Genomic DNA, 20,176 nt, shown 5'->3' on the forward strand with positions numbered 1-20,176 from the left:
TTCTAGTTCTCATAGTGGGGGAAACGCTGTTGCATTCGGGTCTAGTTTACAGATGCCCTTCCATAGGCATCTGGTTGAATACTGTGAGAGCAGGATTAAGTCCTTTGGCCTGATCCAACAGGACTCTTCTTACATTCTTATGTGTGCCTCAGCTGTTTGAATTTGGGAACACTGACCTAAAAAAAAAAATCTAGTTTCCAGTACCATAGTTGCAAGAACATATGACTGTAGTTACAATTAAAGAAATTTCAGGTGCATCCTTTGCTGGCCCATTAGAGCAAAAGCTTTTAAACACATACTCCTAAAAATCCCGTAGTCCGTGTTTATTTCTACTGCCTATATCAATAGAATTCTTTAAAGCCACTATTTCCAGAGCAGGGTGCCATGTGGAAAAAAGGAGAAATGTCAGCCAAGGCTTAGTACACTTTGCTTTGTATGGATTTCAGCTGCCATGGGATAATAAATTGCAGATGGAAGACCATTTCCAAACGAGTGAAATTCTACCATGACACGCTTCCTATTCCTGAGAATTCCCAAACCCAGATGTGAAATAAGAAATCCAGTGGAATTAAGTTAGAATGCTAAGTCCTTCAGGCCTCTGTGGGATTTCAGCTGACAGACAAGAGATGGAAGCATGCACAGGTCCTGACTTCCAAAATTTTAAACTGTTTGAAATAAATAGGCTGGCAGAGCAATACTTCCTATCTGCCCAACTGGCATAAATGCGACCTTCTCAGTGGTTACTTCCATGCCAGCTGGGGTCCACACAAAGGTTTTCTAGCAGCATGTTTAGTATATCACATTTGACAACCCCCAAGAAGTTGGGCACCATTTTACGGTGCACTAAAATATGCTGGTAGAGAGGATCTATGTGAGCAGAAACCTTTTACATCAGCAGGCTGGCTAGCCTAAGGCCCTTCACATGGACTCCAGCCACCATCAGTTCCAAGTCAACACGGCCAATGGTCAGGGATGAAAGCAATTGAAATCGGTGTTAGATATTAGCTAGGTACTTTTTGCTACTGGCACGGGTCCAGCTGCAGCCACAACGGGAGATCTCCAGATGCCAGGTTGACAACTGACAGCTCCATCTGGCTGGCCCCTCCAGCTTTCTTAAGCAGGCAAGCAGAAGAGTTTATTCACTGCATTTATATCCCAGTTTCTTCTCCAATGAGTAGATGGTTCACCCCCCTCTCAGGTTAATCCCTACAATAACCCTCTGAGGTAGGTTAAGAGGCTGTGACTGTCCCAAAGTCACCCAGTGAGCTTAACGACTGATCTCCCAGGTCCTAGTCTGACATCTAACCACTACACCACACCGGCTACCTAGAGTACTTCTGCTATGGTACTTCTATAAACTAGGTAGGAAAATAAATATGGAGAAAGCAAAATGTCATCTGGAGAAGGATCTGAAATATTTTCCTTGGCGCTTGAATTTGCTTTATTCTAGATTGTTTTATTTGATGTTTTAATGTGTTGTAAACTGCTCTGAGATTTTTTTCTTTAAAATATAAGGCAGTATACTAATGAAATGAAAAGAAATAACAACAACAATAACAAAAACTCCATGGAGGAAAAAATGGCACCTAGATATTCCTTTGTGGCGGCATTCCTTTGTTCCTGAGCTTAAGAGCACATGAGGGAATTACATGGGTAATTTTCAGTGGCTATGAACAAGTTTAAACTTTGAACAAACGTGCATGTTATAAACTCATTTTTAAATACACATCTTCTTCACGGATGCAAATGCAATATCACCACATGCTCTAAAACTGCCTTCACGTTAGTCAGTGGTTGCGTAAGCATGGAACAGCTACTATACTGCCAACATGTTTGCCTACCATTCCCAAACATGTTGAAGACGACACAGCTGCAAACGAGAGCGATGCACTGGGAGAAATGAAATCAGAGCTGAGATTTTAAAAGTTTAAACGGGTATCTTGAAAGGTTTCTAACAAAGAGCCAAGGCTAACACAGGCCCATTTCCAATGCACAGATGGGAGTGGATCACAGTTACTTTGAATCAAGGAACAACAATTCAGTGTTGTACAGAAAGTGGGATAAACTAGATTACTTCATTATTTTTCATCACGTAAAACCTTTGGGTGTACTTAAGTTGGCCAAGATATTCTGTGTTTGACCTTTACAGGATGCAACCTTTTTAAAAAAAAACTGGAAGAGTCTGAGGGGAAGTTTAACTCACACTTATGCTCTTGCTTGCAAGTAAGTTGGGAACCTGATCTTGGCTAGCAGGCCTGGAATTGGTGAGATTTAGAGGTGGTGCAGTGGTTAACAGTGTTGGATTGGACCTGGGAGACCAGTTGCAATGAGCATTTGCACATGAGGATGACAGGTGGAAACATGCAATCCTCCGGACTCGCTGCCAAATCCTATCCCAGGTAATGCTACACAACACCTCTGCAGCAAACTGTTTTGGAAGCCAGGGCAGAGCACATTCCATATAGAAGACTATTTAAGGCAACTACATAAACAGGGTTTAAGCCGGTTGGGTAAGTTACAGAGTTCTCATATCCAAGAGAGCTCCTAATTCATAGTTTTAGTAGCCTGGGTTTGGCACAGTATATTATGAACCAGATTAGCATTTAATTTAGCTCTGAAAGGAGTCATTAGCGGCTCTTGTGAAGCAGCATGTCTGCTCAGCATTCAGCCAGTCAGATTTCCATCCACTACAATCATTTCAACACATTATTTTAAGCAGATTAAGCTTTATAAACTTAAACAAAACCAAATGATTGCTACTAAACAAAGTGATTCAGACGTCTGGCTGAATCTACATCCCTACATATAAAATCCACTAGAATATCTAGGCAAGTTAGATACAAAGGAGCTTTGCACATTAAAATGATTCCCGAATATCTACTAAAAATGCTGTATATTGTTACGCAGGCCCCAGAAATGAATACACTGAATGATCAGGCTCATGAAAATCCTTGTCAGCCACTACATTGGTGTGTGTGTGTGTGTGTGTGTGTGTGTGTGAGAGAGAGAGAGAGAGAGAGAGAACTATTCCTGCTCACTCAATTCATCCTCATTTTTATTGCAGACAGATTGCATGGGCAGACACAGGGCAACATTCAGACATGGGGAATATTGCATTAGCATTCCTGATGAAGCTAGTACTTCTGTCCCATTTCCTAATGTTCCTTTCACACTGAAGCACCAGGTGTGTTATGGAACTTTGGCTTTTTGAGCGATATACCAGCATGTCACACTAAATTTCATTCATACCAGTGGGTGAGGTATGACACAACAACTGCCATTGTACAATGTCGCTACTCCCACACTGTTTCCGCACATGCATGTTTCTGTTCCGTCATGAAAACTGCAGGAAAGAACTGGTATGGCACACAAATTTCATTACTTTGCTCCAATAGTTTTCTGGATTAAGAGGACAGCAAATGGGTGTTGTTTTTTCTGGGAACAAGTAACATGGAAATGAGCATTGAACATGCATTATATTCTGTTCATCTTCCTGAAGTGGCTCTTACGTCATGTGAAAGCTCAACTCATGTAGAAATTAACAGTTACAAAAGCATCAGAGAAATGGGGGGGGGGACCTGCTGTGTGTATGAAGCCACACATAAACACATTTCTTTCTTCATGTGTGTGAATATGTGCCAATTCATGCAACACATTTTCCATGCAACCATGAGACTCACTCTGATGGAGTTTTGTTGTGAAATGGCTCTAGATGGTGCAATCTGCCCAACCCAATTCACTCAATTTCTAATCAGGAAAGCCAACCACTGACCACTGACTACCAATAGCATAAAAAAAGTTAGAGGAAGCTAATAGGTCACGTCTGAGAATAAGTAACATTATTGAACCAGATTTATATACCACTTTAGCATCAAACCCCCTAAGCGGTTTACATAAAGAAACACTAAAAGTATCAATAAATTAGATGTCAGAAACAAGTTGGCCTTAAATAAAATATCAAAGTAAATGCAGCCTAATTATCGTCCCCCTCCATGAAGGCTTTTTTCCTTGCTCTTGTGGTGTGCTTGAGACATCTGATGCTCTCTGTTATTGCCTGGGAAAATGGACCCTATTCACCCCTATGCTGTGTGAGTGTGTTACATGCTGTGTTAGAAACTCAGATATATAAGCTAGGTACCAAATGGCTTCTTAAACCAGGGTTACCGTCGCCAAAACAAAATTCCTAGTTGCCATTTTTAGGCTAGACAGCTTGATAATTGCATTTTTCAATGTGACTTTTTGGTTCCTGAAATTCATTCTGCTTGTGTAGATAAAATATAGCAGGTAGAATTCTACAGGATGTGTTGCTAGTGTGTGAAATCAGTCAAGATCCAAGGACCCCCAGACATGCACCTCCAGATGGCGGTGGCGTCAGGCACTATCCAGGTGCCCGGGCGCTTGGTCACAAGTGGCTGGTAGCCAGGCGCAAAATGTACCTGGTGCCTGGCAAATTTCGAACACTGGTCACATGATTATCCCCAAATGTGTAGGTTTATCTGGAAGCATCCAAACTTGGAATCAGGGGCTGGCTGAAAACCTTTCCATGCCACCAAGATTATACCAGAAATTAAGTAGACAATCTTTCTATAGTAGCTGATGATCTCCTATATTATTATTATTTACATTATTATTTTATTGCTTATAGTTGTTGCAAACTGCCTTGATTTTTTTATTATATAGCAGTAATTTTTTTATATATATAAATAAACTGAAAATGACTCATTGCTTGCATTAAAGCCAGAAACATTAATGCAATAAGAAAGTTTTTCTTCACACAGCACGTAGCTAAACTGTGGAATTCACTTCCCTGGGAGGCAGTGATGGCCACCAAAACACGCAGCATGACACTTACAGAAGTGCCTTGGTATAAAGCAGGGCCTGTGAATACTCATGAAACAAAGCCACAAAATTAGTCAAGACATGGAAGCACTCTAGCATCAAGGTGGCATAGATCAAGATGACTCATCTTCCTGAAAGTCCCAGTTGAATTCATGTTATTCCAAGGGCTGTTTCCACACATGCCACAGCAACAAACCTGGGATGCCCCCCCCCAAGTGTTCTATGTGGCCAGCCACTCAAAGCTCTGGTGCATGTACTTGTATGATACACATCTGCAACATCTGGTTATCATATTCTCATTGTGTTTTTCAGAGCTTTATCTAAGCTTTAAGCCCGCACCAGAAATGATGAGAAAATAATGCAGTTATCTGTGAGCATCCATTATTTTTGGCTTCTTGTTATGCTGCCTCCATTTCTCTTGATTCTGAAGTGTCTTTCTCAGACTTACAGGAAACCAAACTGAACAACCACCATCCTCATGAGAAATAAACAAAACTGAGTATGATGCCCCCACTTATTTCTTCATTGCACAACAACCAAAGGCTCCCCTCCCTACTTCACAAGTCATCTCTCCAAGCAAGTGCCCCTTGTGAAAGAGTTTCCAGTTTGGGAAACAACAACTGAAGCCACTGTATCATATTTCCTCCTGCTTACTACTTTTCCATTCTGTGCAACTTCTCTCTCCACAAAATTGACTATTTCACAAGAGAAGTTAAATGGACTGAAGGAAACTCTGCAAACAAGACAGCAAGAATGCCACGAGCAACTACCCAAAGAACTGTTCTAAAATTCTTGATGGACATACCCGAGTGCTCCCTTCAAAAACTTTGCCATTTCATAATCTTCAAAATGTAAGCTTCTTGAACAAATTTATATTTTCCTGTAACCCACAGATGAACAATAAACATTTTTGCCTAGCAATGTCAGCTAACCACAAGCAATGGATTTCTAAAATCTGTTTGAATGTGTTATGTAATATGAGTAGTTTAAAAACCAACATCCATAAACAGAGGCTGACAAGAGTGGATGGAGAGGTTTGTAGTTGGGAGTCTGGAAGAGATGGGTTCAGGACTGAACACTATCAAACTCCCAGGGTGGTCCCAAGGTAATTTTTTTTATCGCTCAGCTTCAGCAGCTCACCTGTGAAGCTCAACCATCACCACCTACCTCAATGGGCAAAACAACATAGAAGAAATAGGGGACTGCTGTGAAAAATGCTATCTCCTACATCTCTCCTTGCTCACCTACAACATTAACCACGTGTCTTCACACTATCATTATGTTTATCATAAAAAAGGGAAAGGGCTCCTGACAGTTACGTCCAGTCGCTAATGACTCTGGGGTTGCGGCGCTCATCTCGCTTTACTGGCCGAGGGAGCTGATATTTGTCTGCAGACAGTTTTTCCGGGTGATGTGGCCAGCATGACTAAGCCGCTTCTGGCAAAACCAGAGCAGCGCACGGAAATGCCGTTTACCTTCCCACCAGAGTGGTACCTATTTATCTACTTGCACTTTGACATGCTTTCGAACTGCTAGGTTGGCAGGAGCTGGGACTGAGCAACGGGAGCTCACCCTGTCCCGAGGATTCGAACCACGACCTTCTGAGCAGCAAGCCCAAGGCTCAGTGGTTTACACCACAGTGCCACCTGCATCCCTATGTTTATCACAGTGATATCCAATAATATAAAACAGGGAAGAAGAAAGTAGATCCTGAGTCTCCTGCCTAAAAGTTTACCTGCTGCACAGCACTGACTGTCCCTGATGTTGGAGACAATGGGATGGATTCAGAGTGTGTTATGTTGGGGGGTTTGGCTGATTTCAATGGAAACTTTATTTTACTCATGACCTGCTTGTCTGCAGTTGACTTCAATGGAACCTAAGTTCAACTAGTTCACTCTGGATTCAGCCCAATGTATCTCAGCTGAACAGAATGGTTCAACTAATGCTCTAGGGTATTTGAGGTTGACCTCAAGTGCATCTGTAACGTATGAAAATGCTGAAGTTTTATTGGGCTTCCCAAATGTGATCACTGATGCATCACAAAATTGTTGTATATCATTAGTCCAGCCTTATGCAATGTCATGAAATAAGAACAGGGTTCCAAACTTAGTGAAGTGTTAAGGCTGTCCCTGCACTGTATTAGGAAAAGTATGCGTTGAATAACTGAGAAGTAAGTAAACTAACAGCCACAGTACAGCCACAATTTAATATTGCCGTTTCTGTTTTTAACTGTAGATGAATGTTACATACTGAAATAAAAAGTGTAAACTCTGAAAATCTTTTTCTGTAAGCGTGTTTGAAACGTACTATCAGGTGGAGAGAGGCAGTCTCACAAACAATACTCTACAATATAAGAATATAAGACCAACCCCTTTTCATATGAATGGATTGCGGGGGTGGGCTGTTCTCATGTTAAGCTTTTTGAGAGATCCCCTTTGGAAGAGGGAAAAGGGTGAGTGGAAGCCACAAATCATGGCTGACTTGTAAGTCAAGCCAGAGTTTGCGAACCCCAGTACAAATGTTCTTAAACCTACCTACTGCAGAACTGCAACGCTATGCTTTAAAACTAACCCTCAGAATTCCCTTGCCTGTGTGTTAAAGGAAAGAATGCTTTTCAAATACTTCAGAAAACCATACAAGTATAAAAAGATGTAAACCCACTCCCCTTAAATGCAGAAATTATCCCCCCCCCCCGATCATTCATATCAGAGGCCAATTCTAACGTTTAAATACTAGCTTTTAACAGCATCACATTTTGGAAACGACTGAAAGGGCTGACTAATCCTGATCCAGATCTGAAACATGTATTCTCCAACCCAAGATTCCTTGTGTTGAGCTGTGGCCGCCACAGTGAAGGCTTCAGCTAGAAATGACTTCTCTGTTCTCCAAGCAAGGGCAGAAAGGCCAGACTCAGTGTATTTCTACCAGGCTTGGTTAACCCAGTTCCGAATTCCTATTCCTCACTACACCTGAAAATTGCACTGGAGACTAAATGCACAGGCATATGCATACAATAGGTCATAACCAAGTCACATGTCATATGGTCCATGCTCCAGAGATAATTTACTTAAAATATCAATCACCATGCCTTCAATTATAGTGATAAATGTAATATTGTTAGAGAGAGATGATTAAGTGCAGTTTTGCTTACCTTCTGAAAAAAGTCTTCTCCACTTTTGCCTTTTCCTTCAGCAGCAGCTGAAAATAAAATGACACACCATTAAACATATGCAACACCTGTCATGTCATGTAGCATTTTCCTCCATGCGTGAATTTTATCTCAGCTTAAGGCAATTCTGGTTATGTCTCTCCTTGGGTGCTTTCACAAAGATACTTAAAGCACTGTTGACCCCAGTTTAACAAGGGTGGCAACCCATCCATCATGAGAATTTCCTTGAAAAAGTTACTAGGGCAGTGCTGCTAAAAATGGGAACCATTTCTGTCTGGAAGCAGAAGAGGTTTTGCACAGCAATTAATCCTGCACATATGCTGGCAACCTCCTTAATGCAAAATATGGTTGGGGAGAAAAGGAGAATGTACCGCAGGATGCTTGGTGGTTAACAAAAACTTTGATTTCTGCCATATTCCCTTGTACTTAACGTGGAGGAAATGCCTGATGCACTGTCAATGGGGAAAGATTATTGAAATGGGTGTCATGGTGGGAGAGATCAAGATCCAAAATGCAATTGGATAGTCTCATTTCATAAAGCCAATGGCATAGATACCCCTGTGTACAGTTAGTTCAGCTCATTTTCAACATTTTTGGATATGGTCATTTAAATTTGAGAAACATGCTTGGTTTCTCTATTACACTAAAACTGGTGCTCTCTAACAGACTCACATGCCTATAGAGATCTGGGCAGGTAGCCTGCATCTCTTCAAGCCCAGGGTGGGAATCCCTAAAGTTACTTAGTATTTGCTCAGTGGTATTTTTCCACTTTTTTTGAACAGCATACCACAATGACTGCAGTGTCACAGAAGCTGCCTTTCAACTATGGTCCACTCAGTTTCAACTATGGTTTTCTATACAGAGGGCTTTAATTTAATTAACTGAAGCCTAAAACTGTCTAGGGTGCACAAAAATTATACTATGCTTCTTCGGATCTTAGCCTAGGGCTAGATGTAATCTAATGTTTTACTTTGGCTTTTGCATCTAAAATATGCCAGTCTTTGAACTTCCTTCAATGAGCAAACCAAGTGTGTCTGTACATTTGAAAGTATTCTGTTACACATCACTCACACAGACAGCTTAGCCCCTTTATTTAACCATAAAGATACAGTTTCTGAGATGCTCCTTTTGATCATCTCGTTTTGAAAATGAAATTTACCAAACAATTCCAATATGCTTTATAAAACAGTTGCGGTTACTAACCATTGGTGATTATTTTAATGACAAACTAGGACTAACTAGTTGTTCTTCAGAGTGGGAAAACCAGTTTTTCTAGCAAATGCTATGATAACATTGAAACCCATGGTACATATGCTAAAAAGACAAAGCAGGAAAAGTTCATGATCTCAGGTACCAGTGCCAACTTCAACTTAAAACTCGCTAGGGGATGGAGGAGGCAGGCTAGCATAGCGTTGGACTGAAAATATTTGCGTTTTCTAGACATGAGTTTAGACACTGGAATACCCAGGAACCTCTCAAATTTATTGTTGTTCTTCAAAATATACTACCGCGCCACACACAACAACCAAGACTAGTAAGATATAATGAATTTTGGCAAGAGTTTATCCATGCAGAGGAACATTAACAGTGTTCAGTAGCAACTGAACTGAAGTTTCAGATCTACTGTTGCAGATAGCCATTTAAGAGAGGAGAGTTATGATCCTAAACACAAAAAGAGATTGGAAGAAAGCAGCTCTTTGCTATTTACCAAGCTGAGCATGCAGGGGCAACTGAAAACAGGCAAGTATTTATTAGCGCTGCCATACGTACGGATTTCCCCGGACATTATTGGGATTTCAAAGGTGGATGTGGCGTCTAGGGAGGGTGGGAATTTCCAGAAGGTGGCGGTTTGTTCTGGATCTTTGGCAAGTAAACCCAAAACAACTTTCAGGGTGTCCTGGTTTTTACTTTTTGAAATATGGCAACCCTATAATAATTAATAGAGCCCACCAGTTTCTCTCATACACTGGCTCAGTATAGCTTTGAGCTATCTTCCTTTGATTTTATGCACATTTCCAATTTACTTAGAATAAATTTCTTCTGCCTTTAGTCAGAAACACATTGCAACATCCATCACTTACATGTGATTATAGCTAAAGATTAGCTAAAGATTAGACATTCCCAACAGAACGATACGCAGGGACTGCCACTCACAACTATATTCTAATCTTCTTGATGTACATTCATGTATCTCTTCATCTATCAAGCTCTTATGCCCTTTTATATTAAAGTTAAACGAATTCCTGGCCTTGCCTAAGCCAACAGTGATCAACTGGCAGTCCTTGGGGTAAATATTGCCCTCCAAACATGAGAATATGGCCTTCCAGGCCCGGTTTATGTCTGGTCCCTACCAAATATGCCAAACTTTACTGTGGCAAATTTAATTTGTTTTCAAAAGAACTAAGGGATTCATGGAATTAATGGAACCTTAAGAGCTGGAAGGGATCCTGACAGTCATCTCAACCAAACCCCTGCAATGCAGGAATCTCAACACAATGTACCCCATCCAATTTGAAACCAAAACAGACCCTGCTTAGCTTTGCAAATGTGCTAGCAGTTTTACTGCTGCACCATGGAGCTAAGTTAGAGCAGTATTCCATGTTACATCTCTCTGGGTTTTATATAAGATGATCTGGATATGCACCCCATAATATGAAGAAACTCTGCTTTGTTCTGCTCATGGCTATGAAGCCTGCGCACTGCTAAGGGGTTTGTTTGTGTAAGAAAATATACTTCTGGACCGTTGTCTGGTGAATAGGCTAACCACGAAAATTCAGAAATTGACAACCCCTGGCCTAAGCCTTTACAGCAAGCTATTTTCTCCCACGCACAGACTCCTGCTAACATATGAAATTTAACAGGCCTTGCATTTTTTTCTGTTACAACATTTGTAAAGGCTATCAGGCTTTTCCTAAGAAAGCAGTCTATTGTATATAAATGGCAGGTGTGTTGAAAACTATCTATTTCTATTCAAATATATACGTTAAGCAATTTGTATTTTCAGCTTTACTCTTGCGGCTTCCACAGTTATCATGCAATATTGCATTTCACACACTTCTCATTTTCAGCCAATATGGGGCTGCAAAACGCCTATCCAAAACTAACAGGACAAAGTTGAAACAGGTGTTAACTATTATGGCATCCATGAACTTCAAGGTTTTGTCTACTTAACCATGAGAAAGTACTATTGAAAATCCTTGAGATCAAATTTAAATAAATGATCTTGAAATTCTACTTGAGTGTTATTTCAATTCTAGTCTACTGCAGTGGCTTCTAGTATATTTCAAAGAGTGGAGATTTATGAAGCCAAGTCAAATTTTGTGTAAATTTAGAATTCTTGTAGGTCTTTTGCAAGTGTCATTCATCTTTGGACATGTATTTCTTTCCAAGATTTTTTTCATCTGTATTGACACAAATTGCAGAAGCCACCCAGGGGTCATAGTCCCAACGCAGTTAAATTAGCACTTCTGGTATTGAGCCAATATGGCTGCCATTCAAATGACCCCTGGTGGGTAAATAGAGCTTACATTATAGAAATCTGGTACTAGAGTATCTATACTGTATTCCTAGGTTGTATGCAGCTTTTGAATTTATTATTGGACATCTAGGACTTGTGTCACATGACCCGGAAGCTGCACACCGGCTCCCTCGGCCAATAAAGCGAGATGAGCGCCGCAACCCCAGAGTCGGCCACGACTGGACCTAATAGTCAGGGGTCCCTTTACCTTTACCTTAGGACTTGTGTCAATAGTTCCATCTCCCTTTTCTATGCCAGTCACTGGCTTCATTACTAACAAACCTTGATTAAAGCTCTTTGTTGGAGAACAAGCCATGAGCCTGGGTTTGGAGTTAACAGCCTGGATAACTCAGTTGCTTAGAGTGCGCTGCTGGTAATGCTAAGGTTGCCAGTTCAATCCCCATATGGGGCAGCTGCTTATTCCTGCATTGCAGAGGGTTGGACTAGATCAGGGGTAGTCAACCTTTTTATACCTACCACCCACTAATGCATCTTTCTTGATGGTAAAATTTCCTTCCCGCCCACCAGTGCTTGATGGAAAGAGGATTCAGCTTGTGCCGTAGAACCCCCTACTGCCCACCTAGAATCCTGAAATGCCCACTAGTGGGTGGTAGGGACCAGGTTGACAACCCCTGGACTAGATGATCCTTCCAACTCTACAATTCTGTGATCTATGATCTACTAAGCCAGCCTGTGGCTTAGCTGCAGACAGTAGAAGCAGAAGAGGACTGAAATGCTCACGATTTCAGCTGCTTTAACTTAACTATAGTTTAAAGTGACATGCGAACCAGGCCACTAGCTCAGCTGACTCATACCAAGGATACATACAAGAATTTTTAATTAGCTGCTAACCAAGTTTTCCATTTTTATTTATTTGAAATTACTAGAAACTAATCAGAAAGTGCTGTTGCTATGTAGTGAGTTCTACAGAGCTTCTCTCATTCATCCTCACAGCCTTTGCTACTAAGAAAAAATAGACCAGGAATGGTATTTGGGGCCAGAAGACACTCAGCAAATTTAGAGAGCAGCCTGGATTTGTACCAAGATATGTGGATTAGTACTAGGGGTATGCAATGGGTGCATACAAGTGTATAGCTGAATTGGGCCAATTCAGATTTTAAAAAATCAAAATATGGGGCTTATCCAAGTCATAATGGGATCCCTCCATCGTGGGTCTCCAATGCTGAAATTATGACAGCCCTAGGAGGTCTGGAAAGTCTCACTTTGGGAATACAGGCAGCAAGTTAAAACAGCTGTTGTTCAAGCATATCCCCTAGAGTATTGTTTTTGCTTCTTGGACCCCCCCCCCCACCTTGGGCTTGATGGTTTTTCTATTTCAGAATTCTGGAATTGTTGCTACATTAACTTTCTTGCTTTGTTCTCATATGAGCTGCTTTTGTCTATGTTCCTTACACTGCTCTGGGGGCCAAAGACCCAGGATATAAGCAAACTTCTATATAAATCAGCTCATAGTTTCATGGAGGTGTGCATTAGGAGGTGTGCATTAGGAGGTGTGCATTAGGAGAAGTGCAGTGAGTTTAGAAAACTTACTTATGTTATACCCTGGACCTGAGTATCAGATGCCAGCCCTTGAGCATGATACAGGAGTGAAGGAAGGTTTCAGAAGGGTGGGAAATAAATACACTTCTCCTGCAAATCCCAAACACTGCCACAAGGTTCCTGTTCTAGGTGTGGGATACACTGCTACTATTTGTATTATGAGAAAAATAAGTTGAGTTCTTATTGTTAGGACCTGTATTGTCCTTAAATTGGCCATCTTCAATTTATGGCCAGCTGACCACATTTGAAACTAGCCCCTCCAAAAGCATTCCATGTTCAGTCTTTGAAAAAATAATAATGAATGAGCCTCACTCCATTTTACAAGCAGACGGAGGCTACGTAGCAGCAGCTCAACCAGTACCACAACATGGTAACTTCTACGTAGCTCCAGCTAAACTTATTGTTATGCAACTGTATAGTGCAAATTGGGAAGATGTGCCAAAAGTGGGCCAAAACATGTGTTCAACTATCTTGGCACAAATGTAGCCCTACTGTTTTTAAATCCTGCATATTTTATATACCTGTAAGTCACCTTGAGAAAGATATTAATTTGATAAGTGAATAGAGTTCAGAACTGTGAAACACAACAATACCGGTTCTTAGCTTACATGTAGAGCCATTACAGACAACTAAATGGGACTAGTTGTCTGCATTAAAAAGCTACTTTTCTAAGTGCAATCACATCAACACATCACATCAACAAAATATTGTTTTTGACAGCAAGGAAATGAAGTCATTGTTGAGACAAGATCAAAGCACATAGGAAACTGGTGAACAAAGTTATATTATCACAGCTGCTTGTATACAGATATTTAGAAAAGTGACTTCTCAATTCTTGCTCAAGCATGAATTCCATAGTTTGGAAACAAGCTCCCTGCAGAACTGGGGTTGGGGAAGAGTTATAGAATCCTCTTAGGGGATAGGCAAACACTGCAACATTTTGCTAGAGGTCCTATTTGTTAATAGAGATCATCACACTACATAGGTTTACGAGTGAAGTCTTATAATGAGAACAAATAAGCTGTGAATAAGGTATGAAATGAATCAGTTAAGGTTACTTATTTCGTGCATTTGTTATTATCATAATTATGTTTACCACACCTAAAATTACTAGGTGGCACACAGGTGTAGTTTTTTAAAAAAAATAAACCATATTATTTTTAACTTAAGGAAAGTTAAAGATGGATGTTCCCTGCAAGCACACTATCTAGAATGCAACAGATGCAATGTACAAAACAATAAGAATGCAGCAGGTAAACTCAACTTTCAAATCAAGTCATGTTTGCCTTCTGCTAACATTCTTACTGCTTCATTGTTGGTTGTTTTGATGGACTTGTCTATATATTCTATGTCCACTCAACCCATCTGGTTAAATGCTTGGTGGAATAAGATCATCTTAAAGCGAATGGCAAAACAGGTCAAGGGAGCTACTTGGGGTTGCCACTAAGCATTCCAATGACCCAAACATCCATCCATGGGGGAAGTTTGACTTTTTAATATTGTACCTTTCCTCCAAGGAGGCCAGGATGGTCACGTTTCTCTCCCTGCCACCTACTCCACTTTAACTTCACATAACACTACCACATATATTCACCCTGGGAGGTAAGTGAGGCTGAGAGGGAGAAAATAAGGTAGTTGCCAAGGTGAGCCTAAGATTTGAATCTGGGTTTCCCCAGCCTTGGTTCCACACTCTCAGCATTATTCCACTATGACTCTACACAATCTTAAAATGAAGCTACAGGCAGGTGTTGGTAGCATAATGGTAGTTCTCAGAGGCAGCCCAAACGTTTACAGGGACACTTCTTTTAACACATTAGATTCAGTTTTTGCAGCATTTCATTCTTGCCAAGGTATTCTAAAAACTGAGAAGGCCCAAAGGGATCACGTGCCCAAAGGATTTTCTTATGAAATCAGACAACTCAATCAAGCAACAACCAGCACCAAAATAAATGTGAATGCTTTTGCTTATGAGTTCAGGGCCTTTCTGGAAATCAGAGTGCCAAGTTATGAGAGGATCAGACACAGCTGCTGAAGAATGGTTTAATTTTTTAAGCCTTTCCTCTCCTCTCCACCTTCAGCGGAGTCGTTCCATTTAGCTGAAGCCACGGTTTAGCTTTGGACATCTTTAACTATGGTTTCAAGCTGGCTTGCTTCAAAAGAACAAAATTAGGCACAGTTGGGTGGATTTAACCACAGGTTGCTGTGTCCAGTGAACAAAAACAAATCCTTCTAAACTGCTCTTTTCAGCCATGCAGGAGGAAGAGGATGAGCAAAGTTCTCCTAAGCTCATTCGAGCAATGCTATTGTATAGTTAAGCACCATCACCAAGACAGTGTAAAAGAATTAGTTTCAATTCCACATAAGCTATACAAGAGATACTGCTAAAGTTCCAAGGAGTTTGCATATATGTAAGGATATAACATATTTTTATATTTCCAGGTGACAGCTCACCACTACATATGACTTCCAGAATTGGCTGCAGCATTTACATACAGTTATTAAATGGTGAGAAGTAAGCCAACTCTAAGCCTTTGCTGTGCATTTCCCCCCAGGAAAATAAGGATCCATAAGATGGGAATGAAAAACATTAATCTTTATATTCTTTCCTAGAGTATTTTTCTATCGCTTATACTGCTACCAAATATGGTGCTTCATTCCCGTGAAGATATCAGATTATCTTTTATATGCATTCCGATTTTCTCCAATGATCAGTTTTGAAGCATTTTTTTAGGAATGGCAGATGTCAAACCTTTAGCTCATCAGTTTCTCATCCCGTCACATATTTTTTTCATATGAATTTAGATACTTGTGATAATTGTGGGAGAACTGTCTACCACATCAGTTAAAATAACTAAAACTTGGTCAGGCTAGAGATGCCAAGGCAGGGGTGAGCAATCTTTTCAGGTCTGAAGGCCACATTCCCACTGGGGAATGTATTTGTAACGTCACACATCTGGTCAGCAGAGAGAGTGGGCAAGGACATCCATTTTCTCTTTTCCCTTTCCCTCCTCATCCATTCAAAGTCATTCACACCATCCCTGCCACCCCATCTCCATTTGGGACCTTCATCCTCCTCTAGCACCCACCCAGCCAGCTTGTTCCCTTCCTTCCTTCCTCTCTCCTCAAATCCACTGAGGTAAAGGAGGGACCGTCACCTGCCTCTTCTTCCTCCACCCTGTGGCCAGTTCTTGGCGACAGTAGAAGAGGATGTTCAATGGGTGAGGGAGGGACACACACAGAAAAGCAATCACCTGCCCACATGTTCTCTAAAGTGAGACAGACTCATGTTCTTCCTCATATTTCAGAGACAGAGCTGTCGACTGTATTGAGTCTCAATCTATCATCAAAATTCATTTCTCTCAAAAAGATGGCTGAATGACTTTTTGTCTGTACTGAAAAAGTGAAAGTTTGTGAAAAACTTAACCAATTTTCTTCCATTTTCTCCCCATACAAGAAAAATCAGTTATGCAGAGTGTTTAGGGATACTGTGCTCCTCTGGATAAGGAAACTAATTTATTGCTACACATTGCTCAAACTGTGGCAGTGGAATATAAGCTTCCAAAAGTCACAAGTCAGATTTTAGGTCCATCTGCTAACATAATTCTTCCAGGAGGATCTGTTTACCACTGGGATTTGAACAATGTTTGAAAACAAAGCTGGAGTACTGTCAACATACACTGCTGCCAGATTAAATGGTCAAGAATGAGCATGGAACTGCATTTTTCAAATGTATTGCTGCTGACCAGAAAATGACCAATATTAATTTTAACTGTCTAAGCCTTTTGCAGAAAGCTGCCTAAATACCCAGACTGAAGTCTTTCCAGACTTTTATGCATTTCCTAAATATTGCTCTTTGCCTAAATATCTAAAGTTTATGGCCAAGATCCAAAGAACTGCACAACTTGCTCTATGTGATCAATGCCGCTTGGGAGCCATGTTTATCAAGCTTAAGCTTTCATTGCCACTCAGGTGCAAATTGTTTTTGAAACTGAAGTGCAGGGGTTCACAAAGACTGGAGCTGAAAGGCCGGTGGACAGTGTATCTTTTAGTCTGGAGAGAGGGGTGGTGGCTTGTCCCAGATGTTGTGTGAGGCTTTGAAGAAACCCATAAAACAGTGAGAAGTCTGGCAACATCCAAATGCTTCCAAAGCCCTGCACAGCATCACAGACAAACATCAGAGCAAAGTCTAAAGAAAGGAGGGCAAGGACTCATCCCCAGCAGCAAACACAGAAGCAGCAAGACTTTGTGCTACTTTTATGATAATCTCTGAAGTTCAAGGGGACATCAGAGATGAGAGCCCGGCCATCTACTAAGGGTCACTGATACTGTTACATCAATTCAGCCCAAACAGCACAAGAGCCAGCTGTTCAAAAGGGGGAAAATAAAATCCCATTGCGTCTGTCCACACCCCTGGGCAAGCCTAAAGTAGCTTTTTGGATAATAGCCTGTATTAACAAACCATTTACCAATCTGGCCTTAAGTGTAACTAGCCTTAATAATGGAAAAACACAGACTCAAAACTATTGCTCTATATTCAGTCCCTGAGGCTTTGAAGTATGCAAAACAACATTTCTATAGTGCTTTCATGTGCTCAAAGTGCTTCACACACATTATCTAGCCATAAACCTTACACATTTATTATTTTTGGTATACACCTAAAGAACAACGCATGGAGTGGCCTTCTAATGATATAAAGGAATAAGCATGGAGTATGGCTAAACGCAACTGGACTTAACATTTTCTTTTGTTTCCAAATTTCCTATATTCAGAATATCCCCACAATGTAACTGAATATTTATTACTCAGTATGTTAATTGTACATGAAATGATGGAAGAGAAAACAAAGTATCATGCACTCCAAGAAACCTGAAACAAATGAAAAATTAAGCTTGTTTGGAACATTGCCCCCTGACTTCCTCTACAGCAACTCCAAAGCCAAGTAACATTTCATTTCTGCATGAGCAAAAAATACGGAGCAGCAAATGATTAACTGCGAGAACTGTAGTAGATCAAGTCAAGAAAATTAAAATAGCACGAAACCATCATAGGCACATCTGTGTACTTTCCTAGTTCTGCACGTGGCACTGTTCACGTCTTCTACTTTATTTCCCAGTTGAACAAAACATTGAGGTTATTGGCTGATCTCAGATGCAAACACAACACAAGACAAGTCCAATTCTGTGCTCGAAACCACAGCATGCTAAAATGGATGCTTGTAGACTGGGGAGGAGCATCTGAGCTAAGGAAACCAACTTATTGGTGGGACTCAGTAGGCAGAGGCTCTCACCAGATCAAGAAATGCATCTGTTGATCCTCTGTGCTGAAGACTAAAAATCACAGCATGACATCAGAAGGGCAACACTCAACACCTGCTATGGACCCTGTCCATAGATTCACCTTTTGCAAGCAAATAGTTTCAGCTACAGCAAGCTGCATAAGAACTGGGATCTGGGAACTAGATATAGATATAAGAAAACCACTACATAAATTGGAAAAAAGTAGATCCTACTTGAACTACACAGTAGAAAGTGCTGCACACAGCTACCAGCAGATGACAGAGATGTGCACTTTCATTTAAACCATGATGAAAGCAGGCACGCTCACCAAAAAGCAGTGTACGTAACTAAGTACACCTAAGTGTCCCAGAGATGCTCATATACATCCATGCATACTAAAGGTCTAGAGTAAGTTGCATGTTTTTAACAAGGGTCACTTCGGTGCAGTTTGTCAGGCTGAAGGTTTTGTGTGTGTGTGTGTTTAGCAGCACAACACAATATCTAGTACTTTCAAACACATCTTACATGCATCATCTTCCCTCGCAGACTGTAAACTTTTCATGGTGTGTCAGATGTTTAGAGGATGAGATAGCATAGCATGTGACTTCAGATGCAGCCAGTCTTAAATTTCCTACTAAATATCCCTCTAGCAAAATACTCTCCATGTGTTTCTGTGCTTTGCTCAAAACCTCCTGCCAAATGGCCTGTTCTTTTTAAGGAGACGTAGGAATTGCACTAATTTGGAAGGAATGTCAGGGACCCAACAGGAAAAGCCAACACTACTTTTTTTACCACCCTGGATATTGCTATACATGCCTGTTGCCAGTGTGCATTCTTTAGACAAATCAGTTAAGTAAAACCAGCTCTGTGCATCTGAATTAAGTGCCCTTCCATATTCATTGCCAGCTGTGTATTTCAATGCCCTCTCTCTTTCAAAAATATGCAGGTGCTAAAGACACTCTCATTTGCAGAGGCAACGAGTAATATTTTTAAAACCAAGACATGAAGAAAGTGATAAGGATCCCAATATGAACTTAATTCCATCTGCCCTCCTTTATACTCTCCAATGCCAAATATCAGCTACTCATCCTAGACAAAGGTCAGCCAGGGACATCAGGGTGCCCAAGGCGGAAAGTCCCTTCTTCACATCAAGCATAATCTACCTGAAAGTTCTCCCAAGCAAGTCTTACTGAAATTGACAAGAGTGACACAAAGCTTTAAGTGATGTGTACAAGGGGGAACTCCTATAGTCAATTGTGCCTAAAGGTTAGAACAGAGCAGCACCTACTCTGCCACCCTTAAATGATCCCCCCAGTGTTTGATAGCTGAAGGAGCTGCCTGACCTTGTCCCATAATAGAGGTATCTATGCACTGGACAAATAAAGGACAGTGGACACAATTAATTGCCACCAAGACAAAACTCTAATTTCTCTGGTCCATACACTCTAATGGGATGGTGAAGGGAACATTGTTTCTTTGACAAGATGGACAGGACAAACCAGTATCTCTAGGGCCAAACTAAATGCAATTAGCTTCCAATGGAGTGAACAGGCATTTTCTTTCCTATGCTAAAGCAGGCACAGGGCCTCTCATTCTTGCTGAGCACCACAACAGAGGGCATCCCATACCCATTTCCATTAGAAAACAAAAACAAAATCCAGTTGCTATTTGTGCAAATGGTGGCACAATTGATATGACCCTGGGTATGCAGAGTTCAGCGTCTTGCTAACAAGTAGAATTTTAATCTAATATTCTGTTGTTGGGGCCCTCAATGAAGTTGCTAAAAGTGCAAAAAAGGAAGAAAACTCTAAATCT

The 20,176-nt window shown here is 40.9% G+C and overlaps 1 protein-coding gene across 1 annotated transcript in view; it reads right to left on the bottom strand.

The window, feature by feature from the left end:
- Window positions 1-20,176, bottom strand: part of BICC1 (BicC family RNA binding protein 1) — a 108,497-nt gene that overhangs the window by 63,042 nt on the left and 25,279 nt on the right. Inside the window, exon 2 of the mRNA XM_083614597.1 lies at window positions 7,991-8,037. Within this exon, the coding sequence (XP_083470723.1) occupies window positions 7,991-8,037 (47 nt within the window). The remainder of the gene's footprint in view (window positions 1-7,990; window positions 8,038-20,176) is intronic.

Source organism: Podarcis filfolensis (assembly GCF_964270895.1).
Source record: "Podarcis filfolensis genome assembly, chromosome: 5".
NCBI classification, from domain to species: Eukaryota; Metazoa; Chordata; class Lepidosauria; order Squamata; family Lacertidae; genus Podarcis; species Podarcis filfolensis.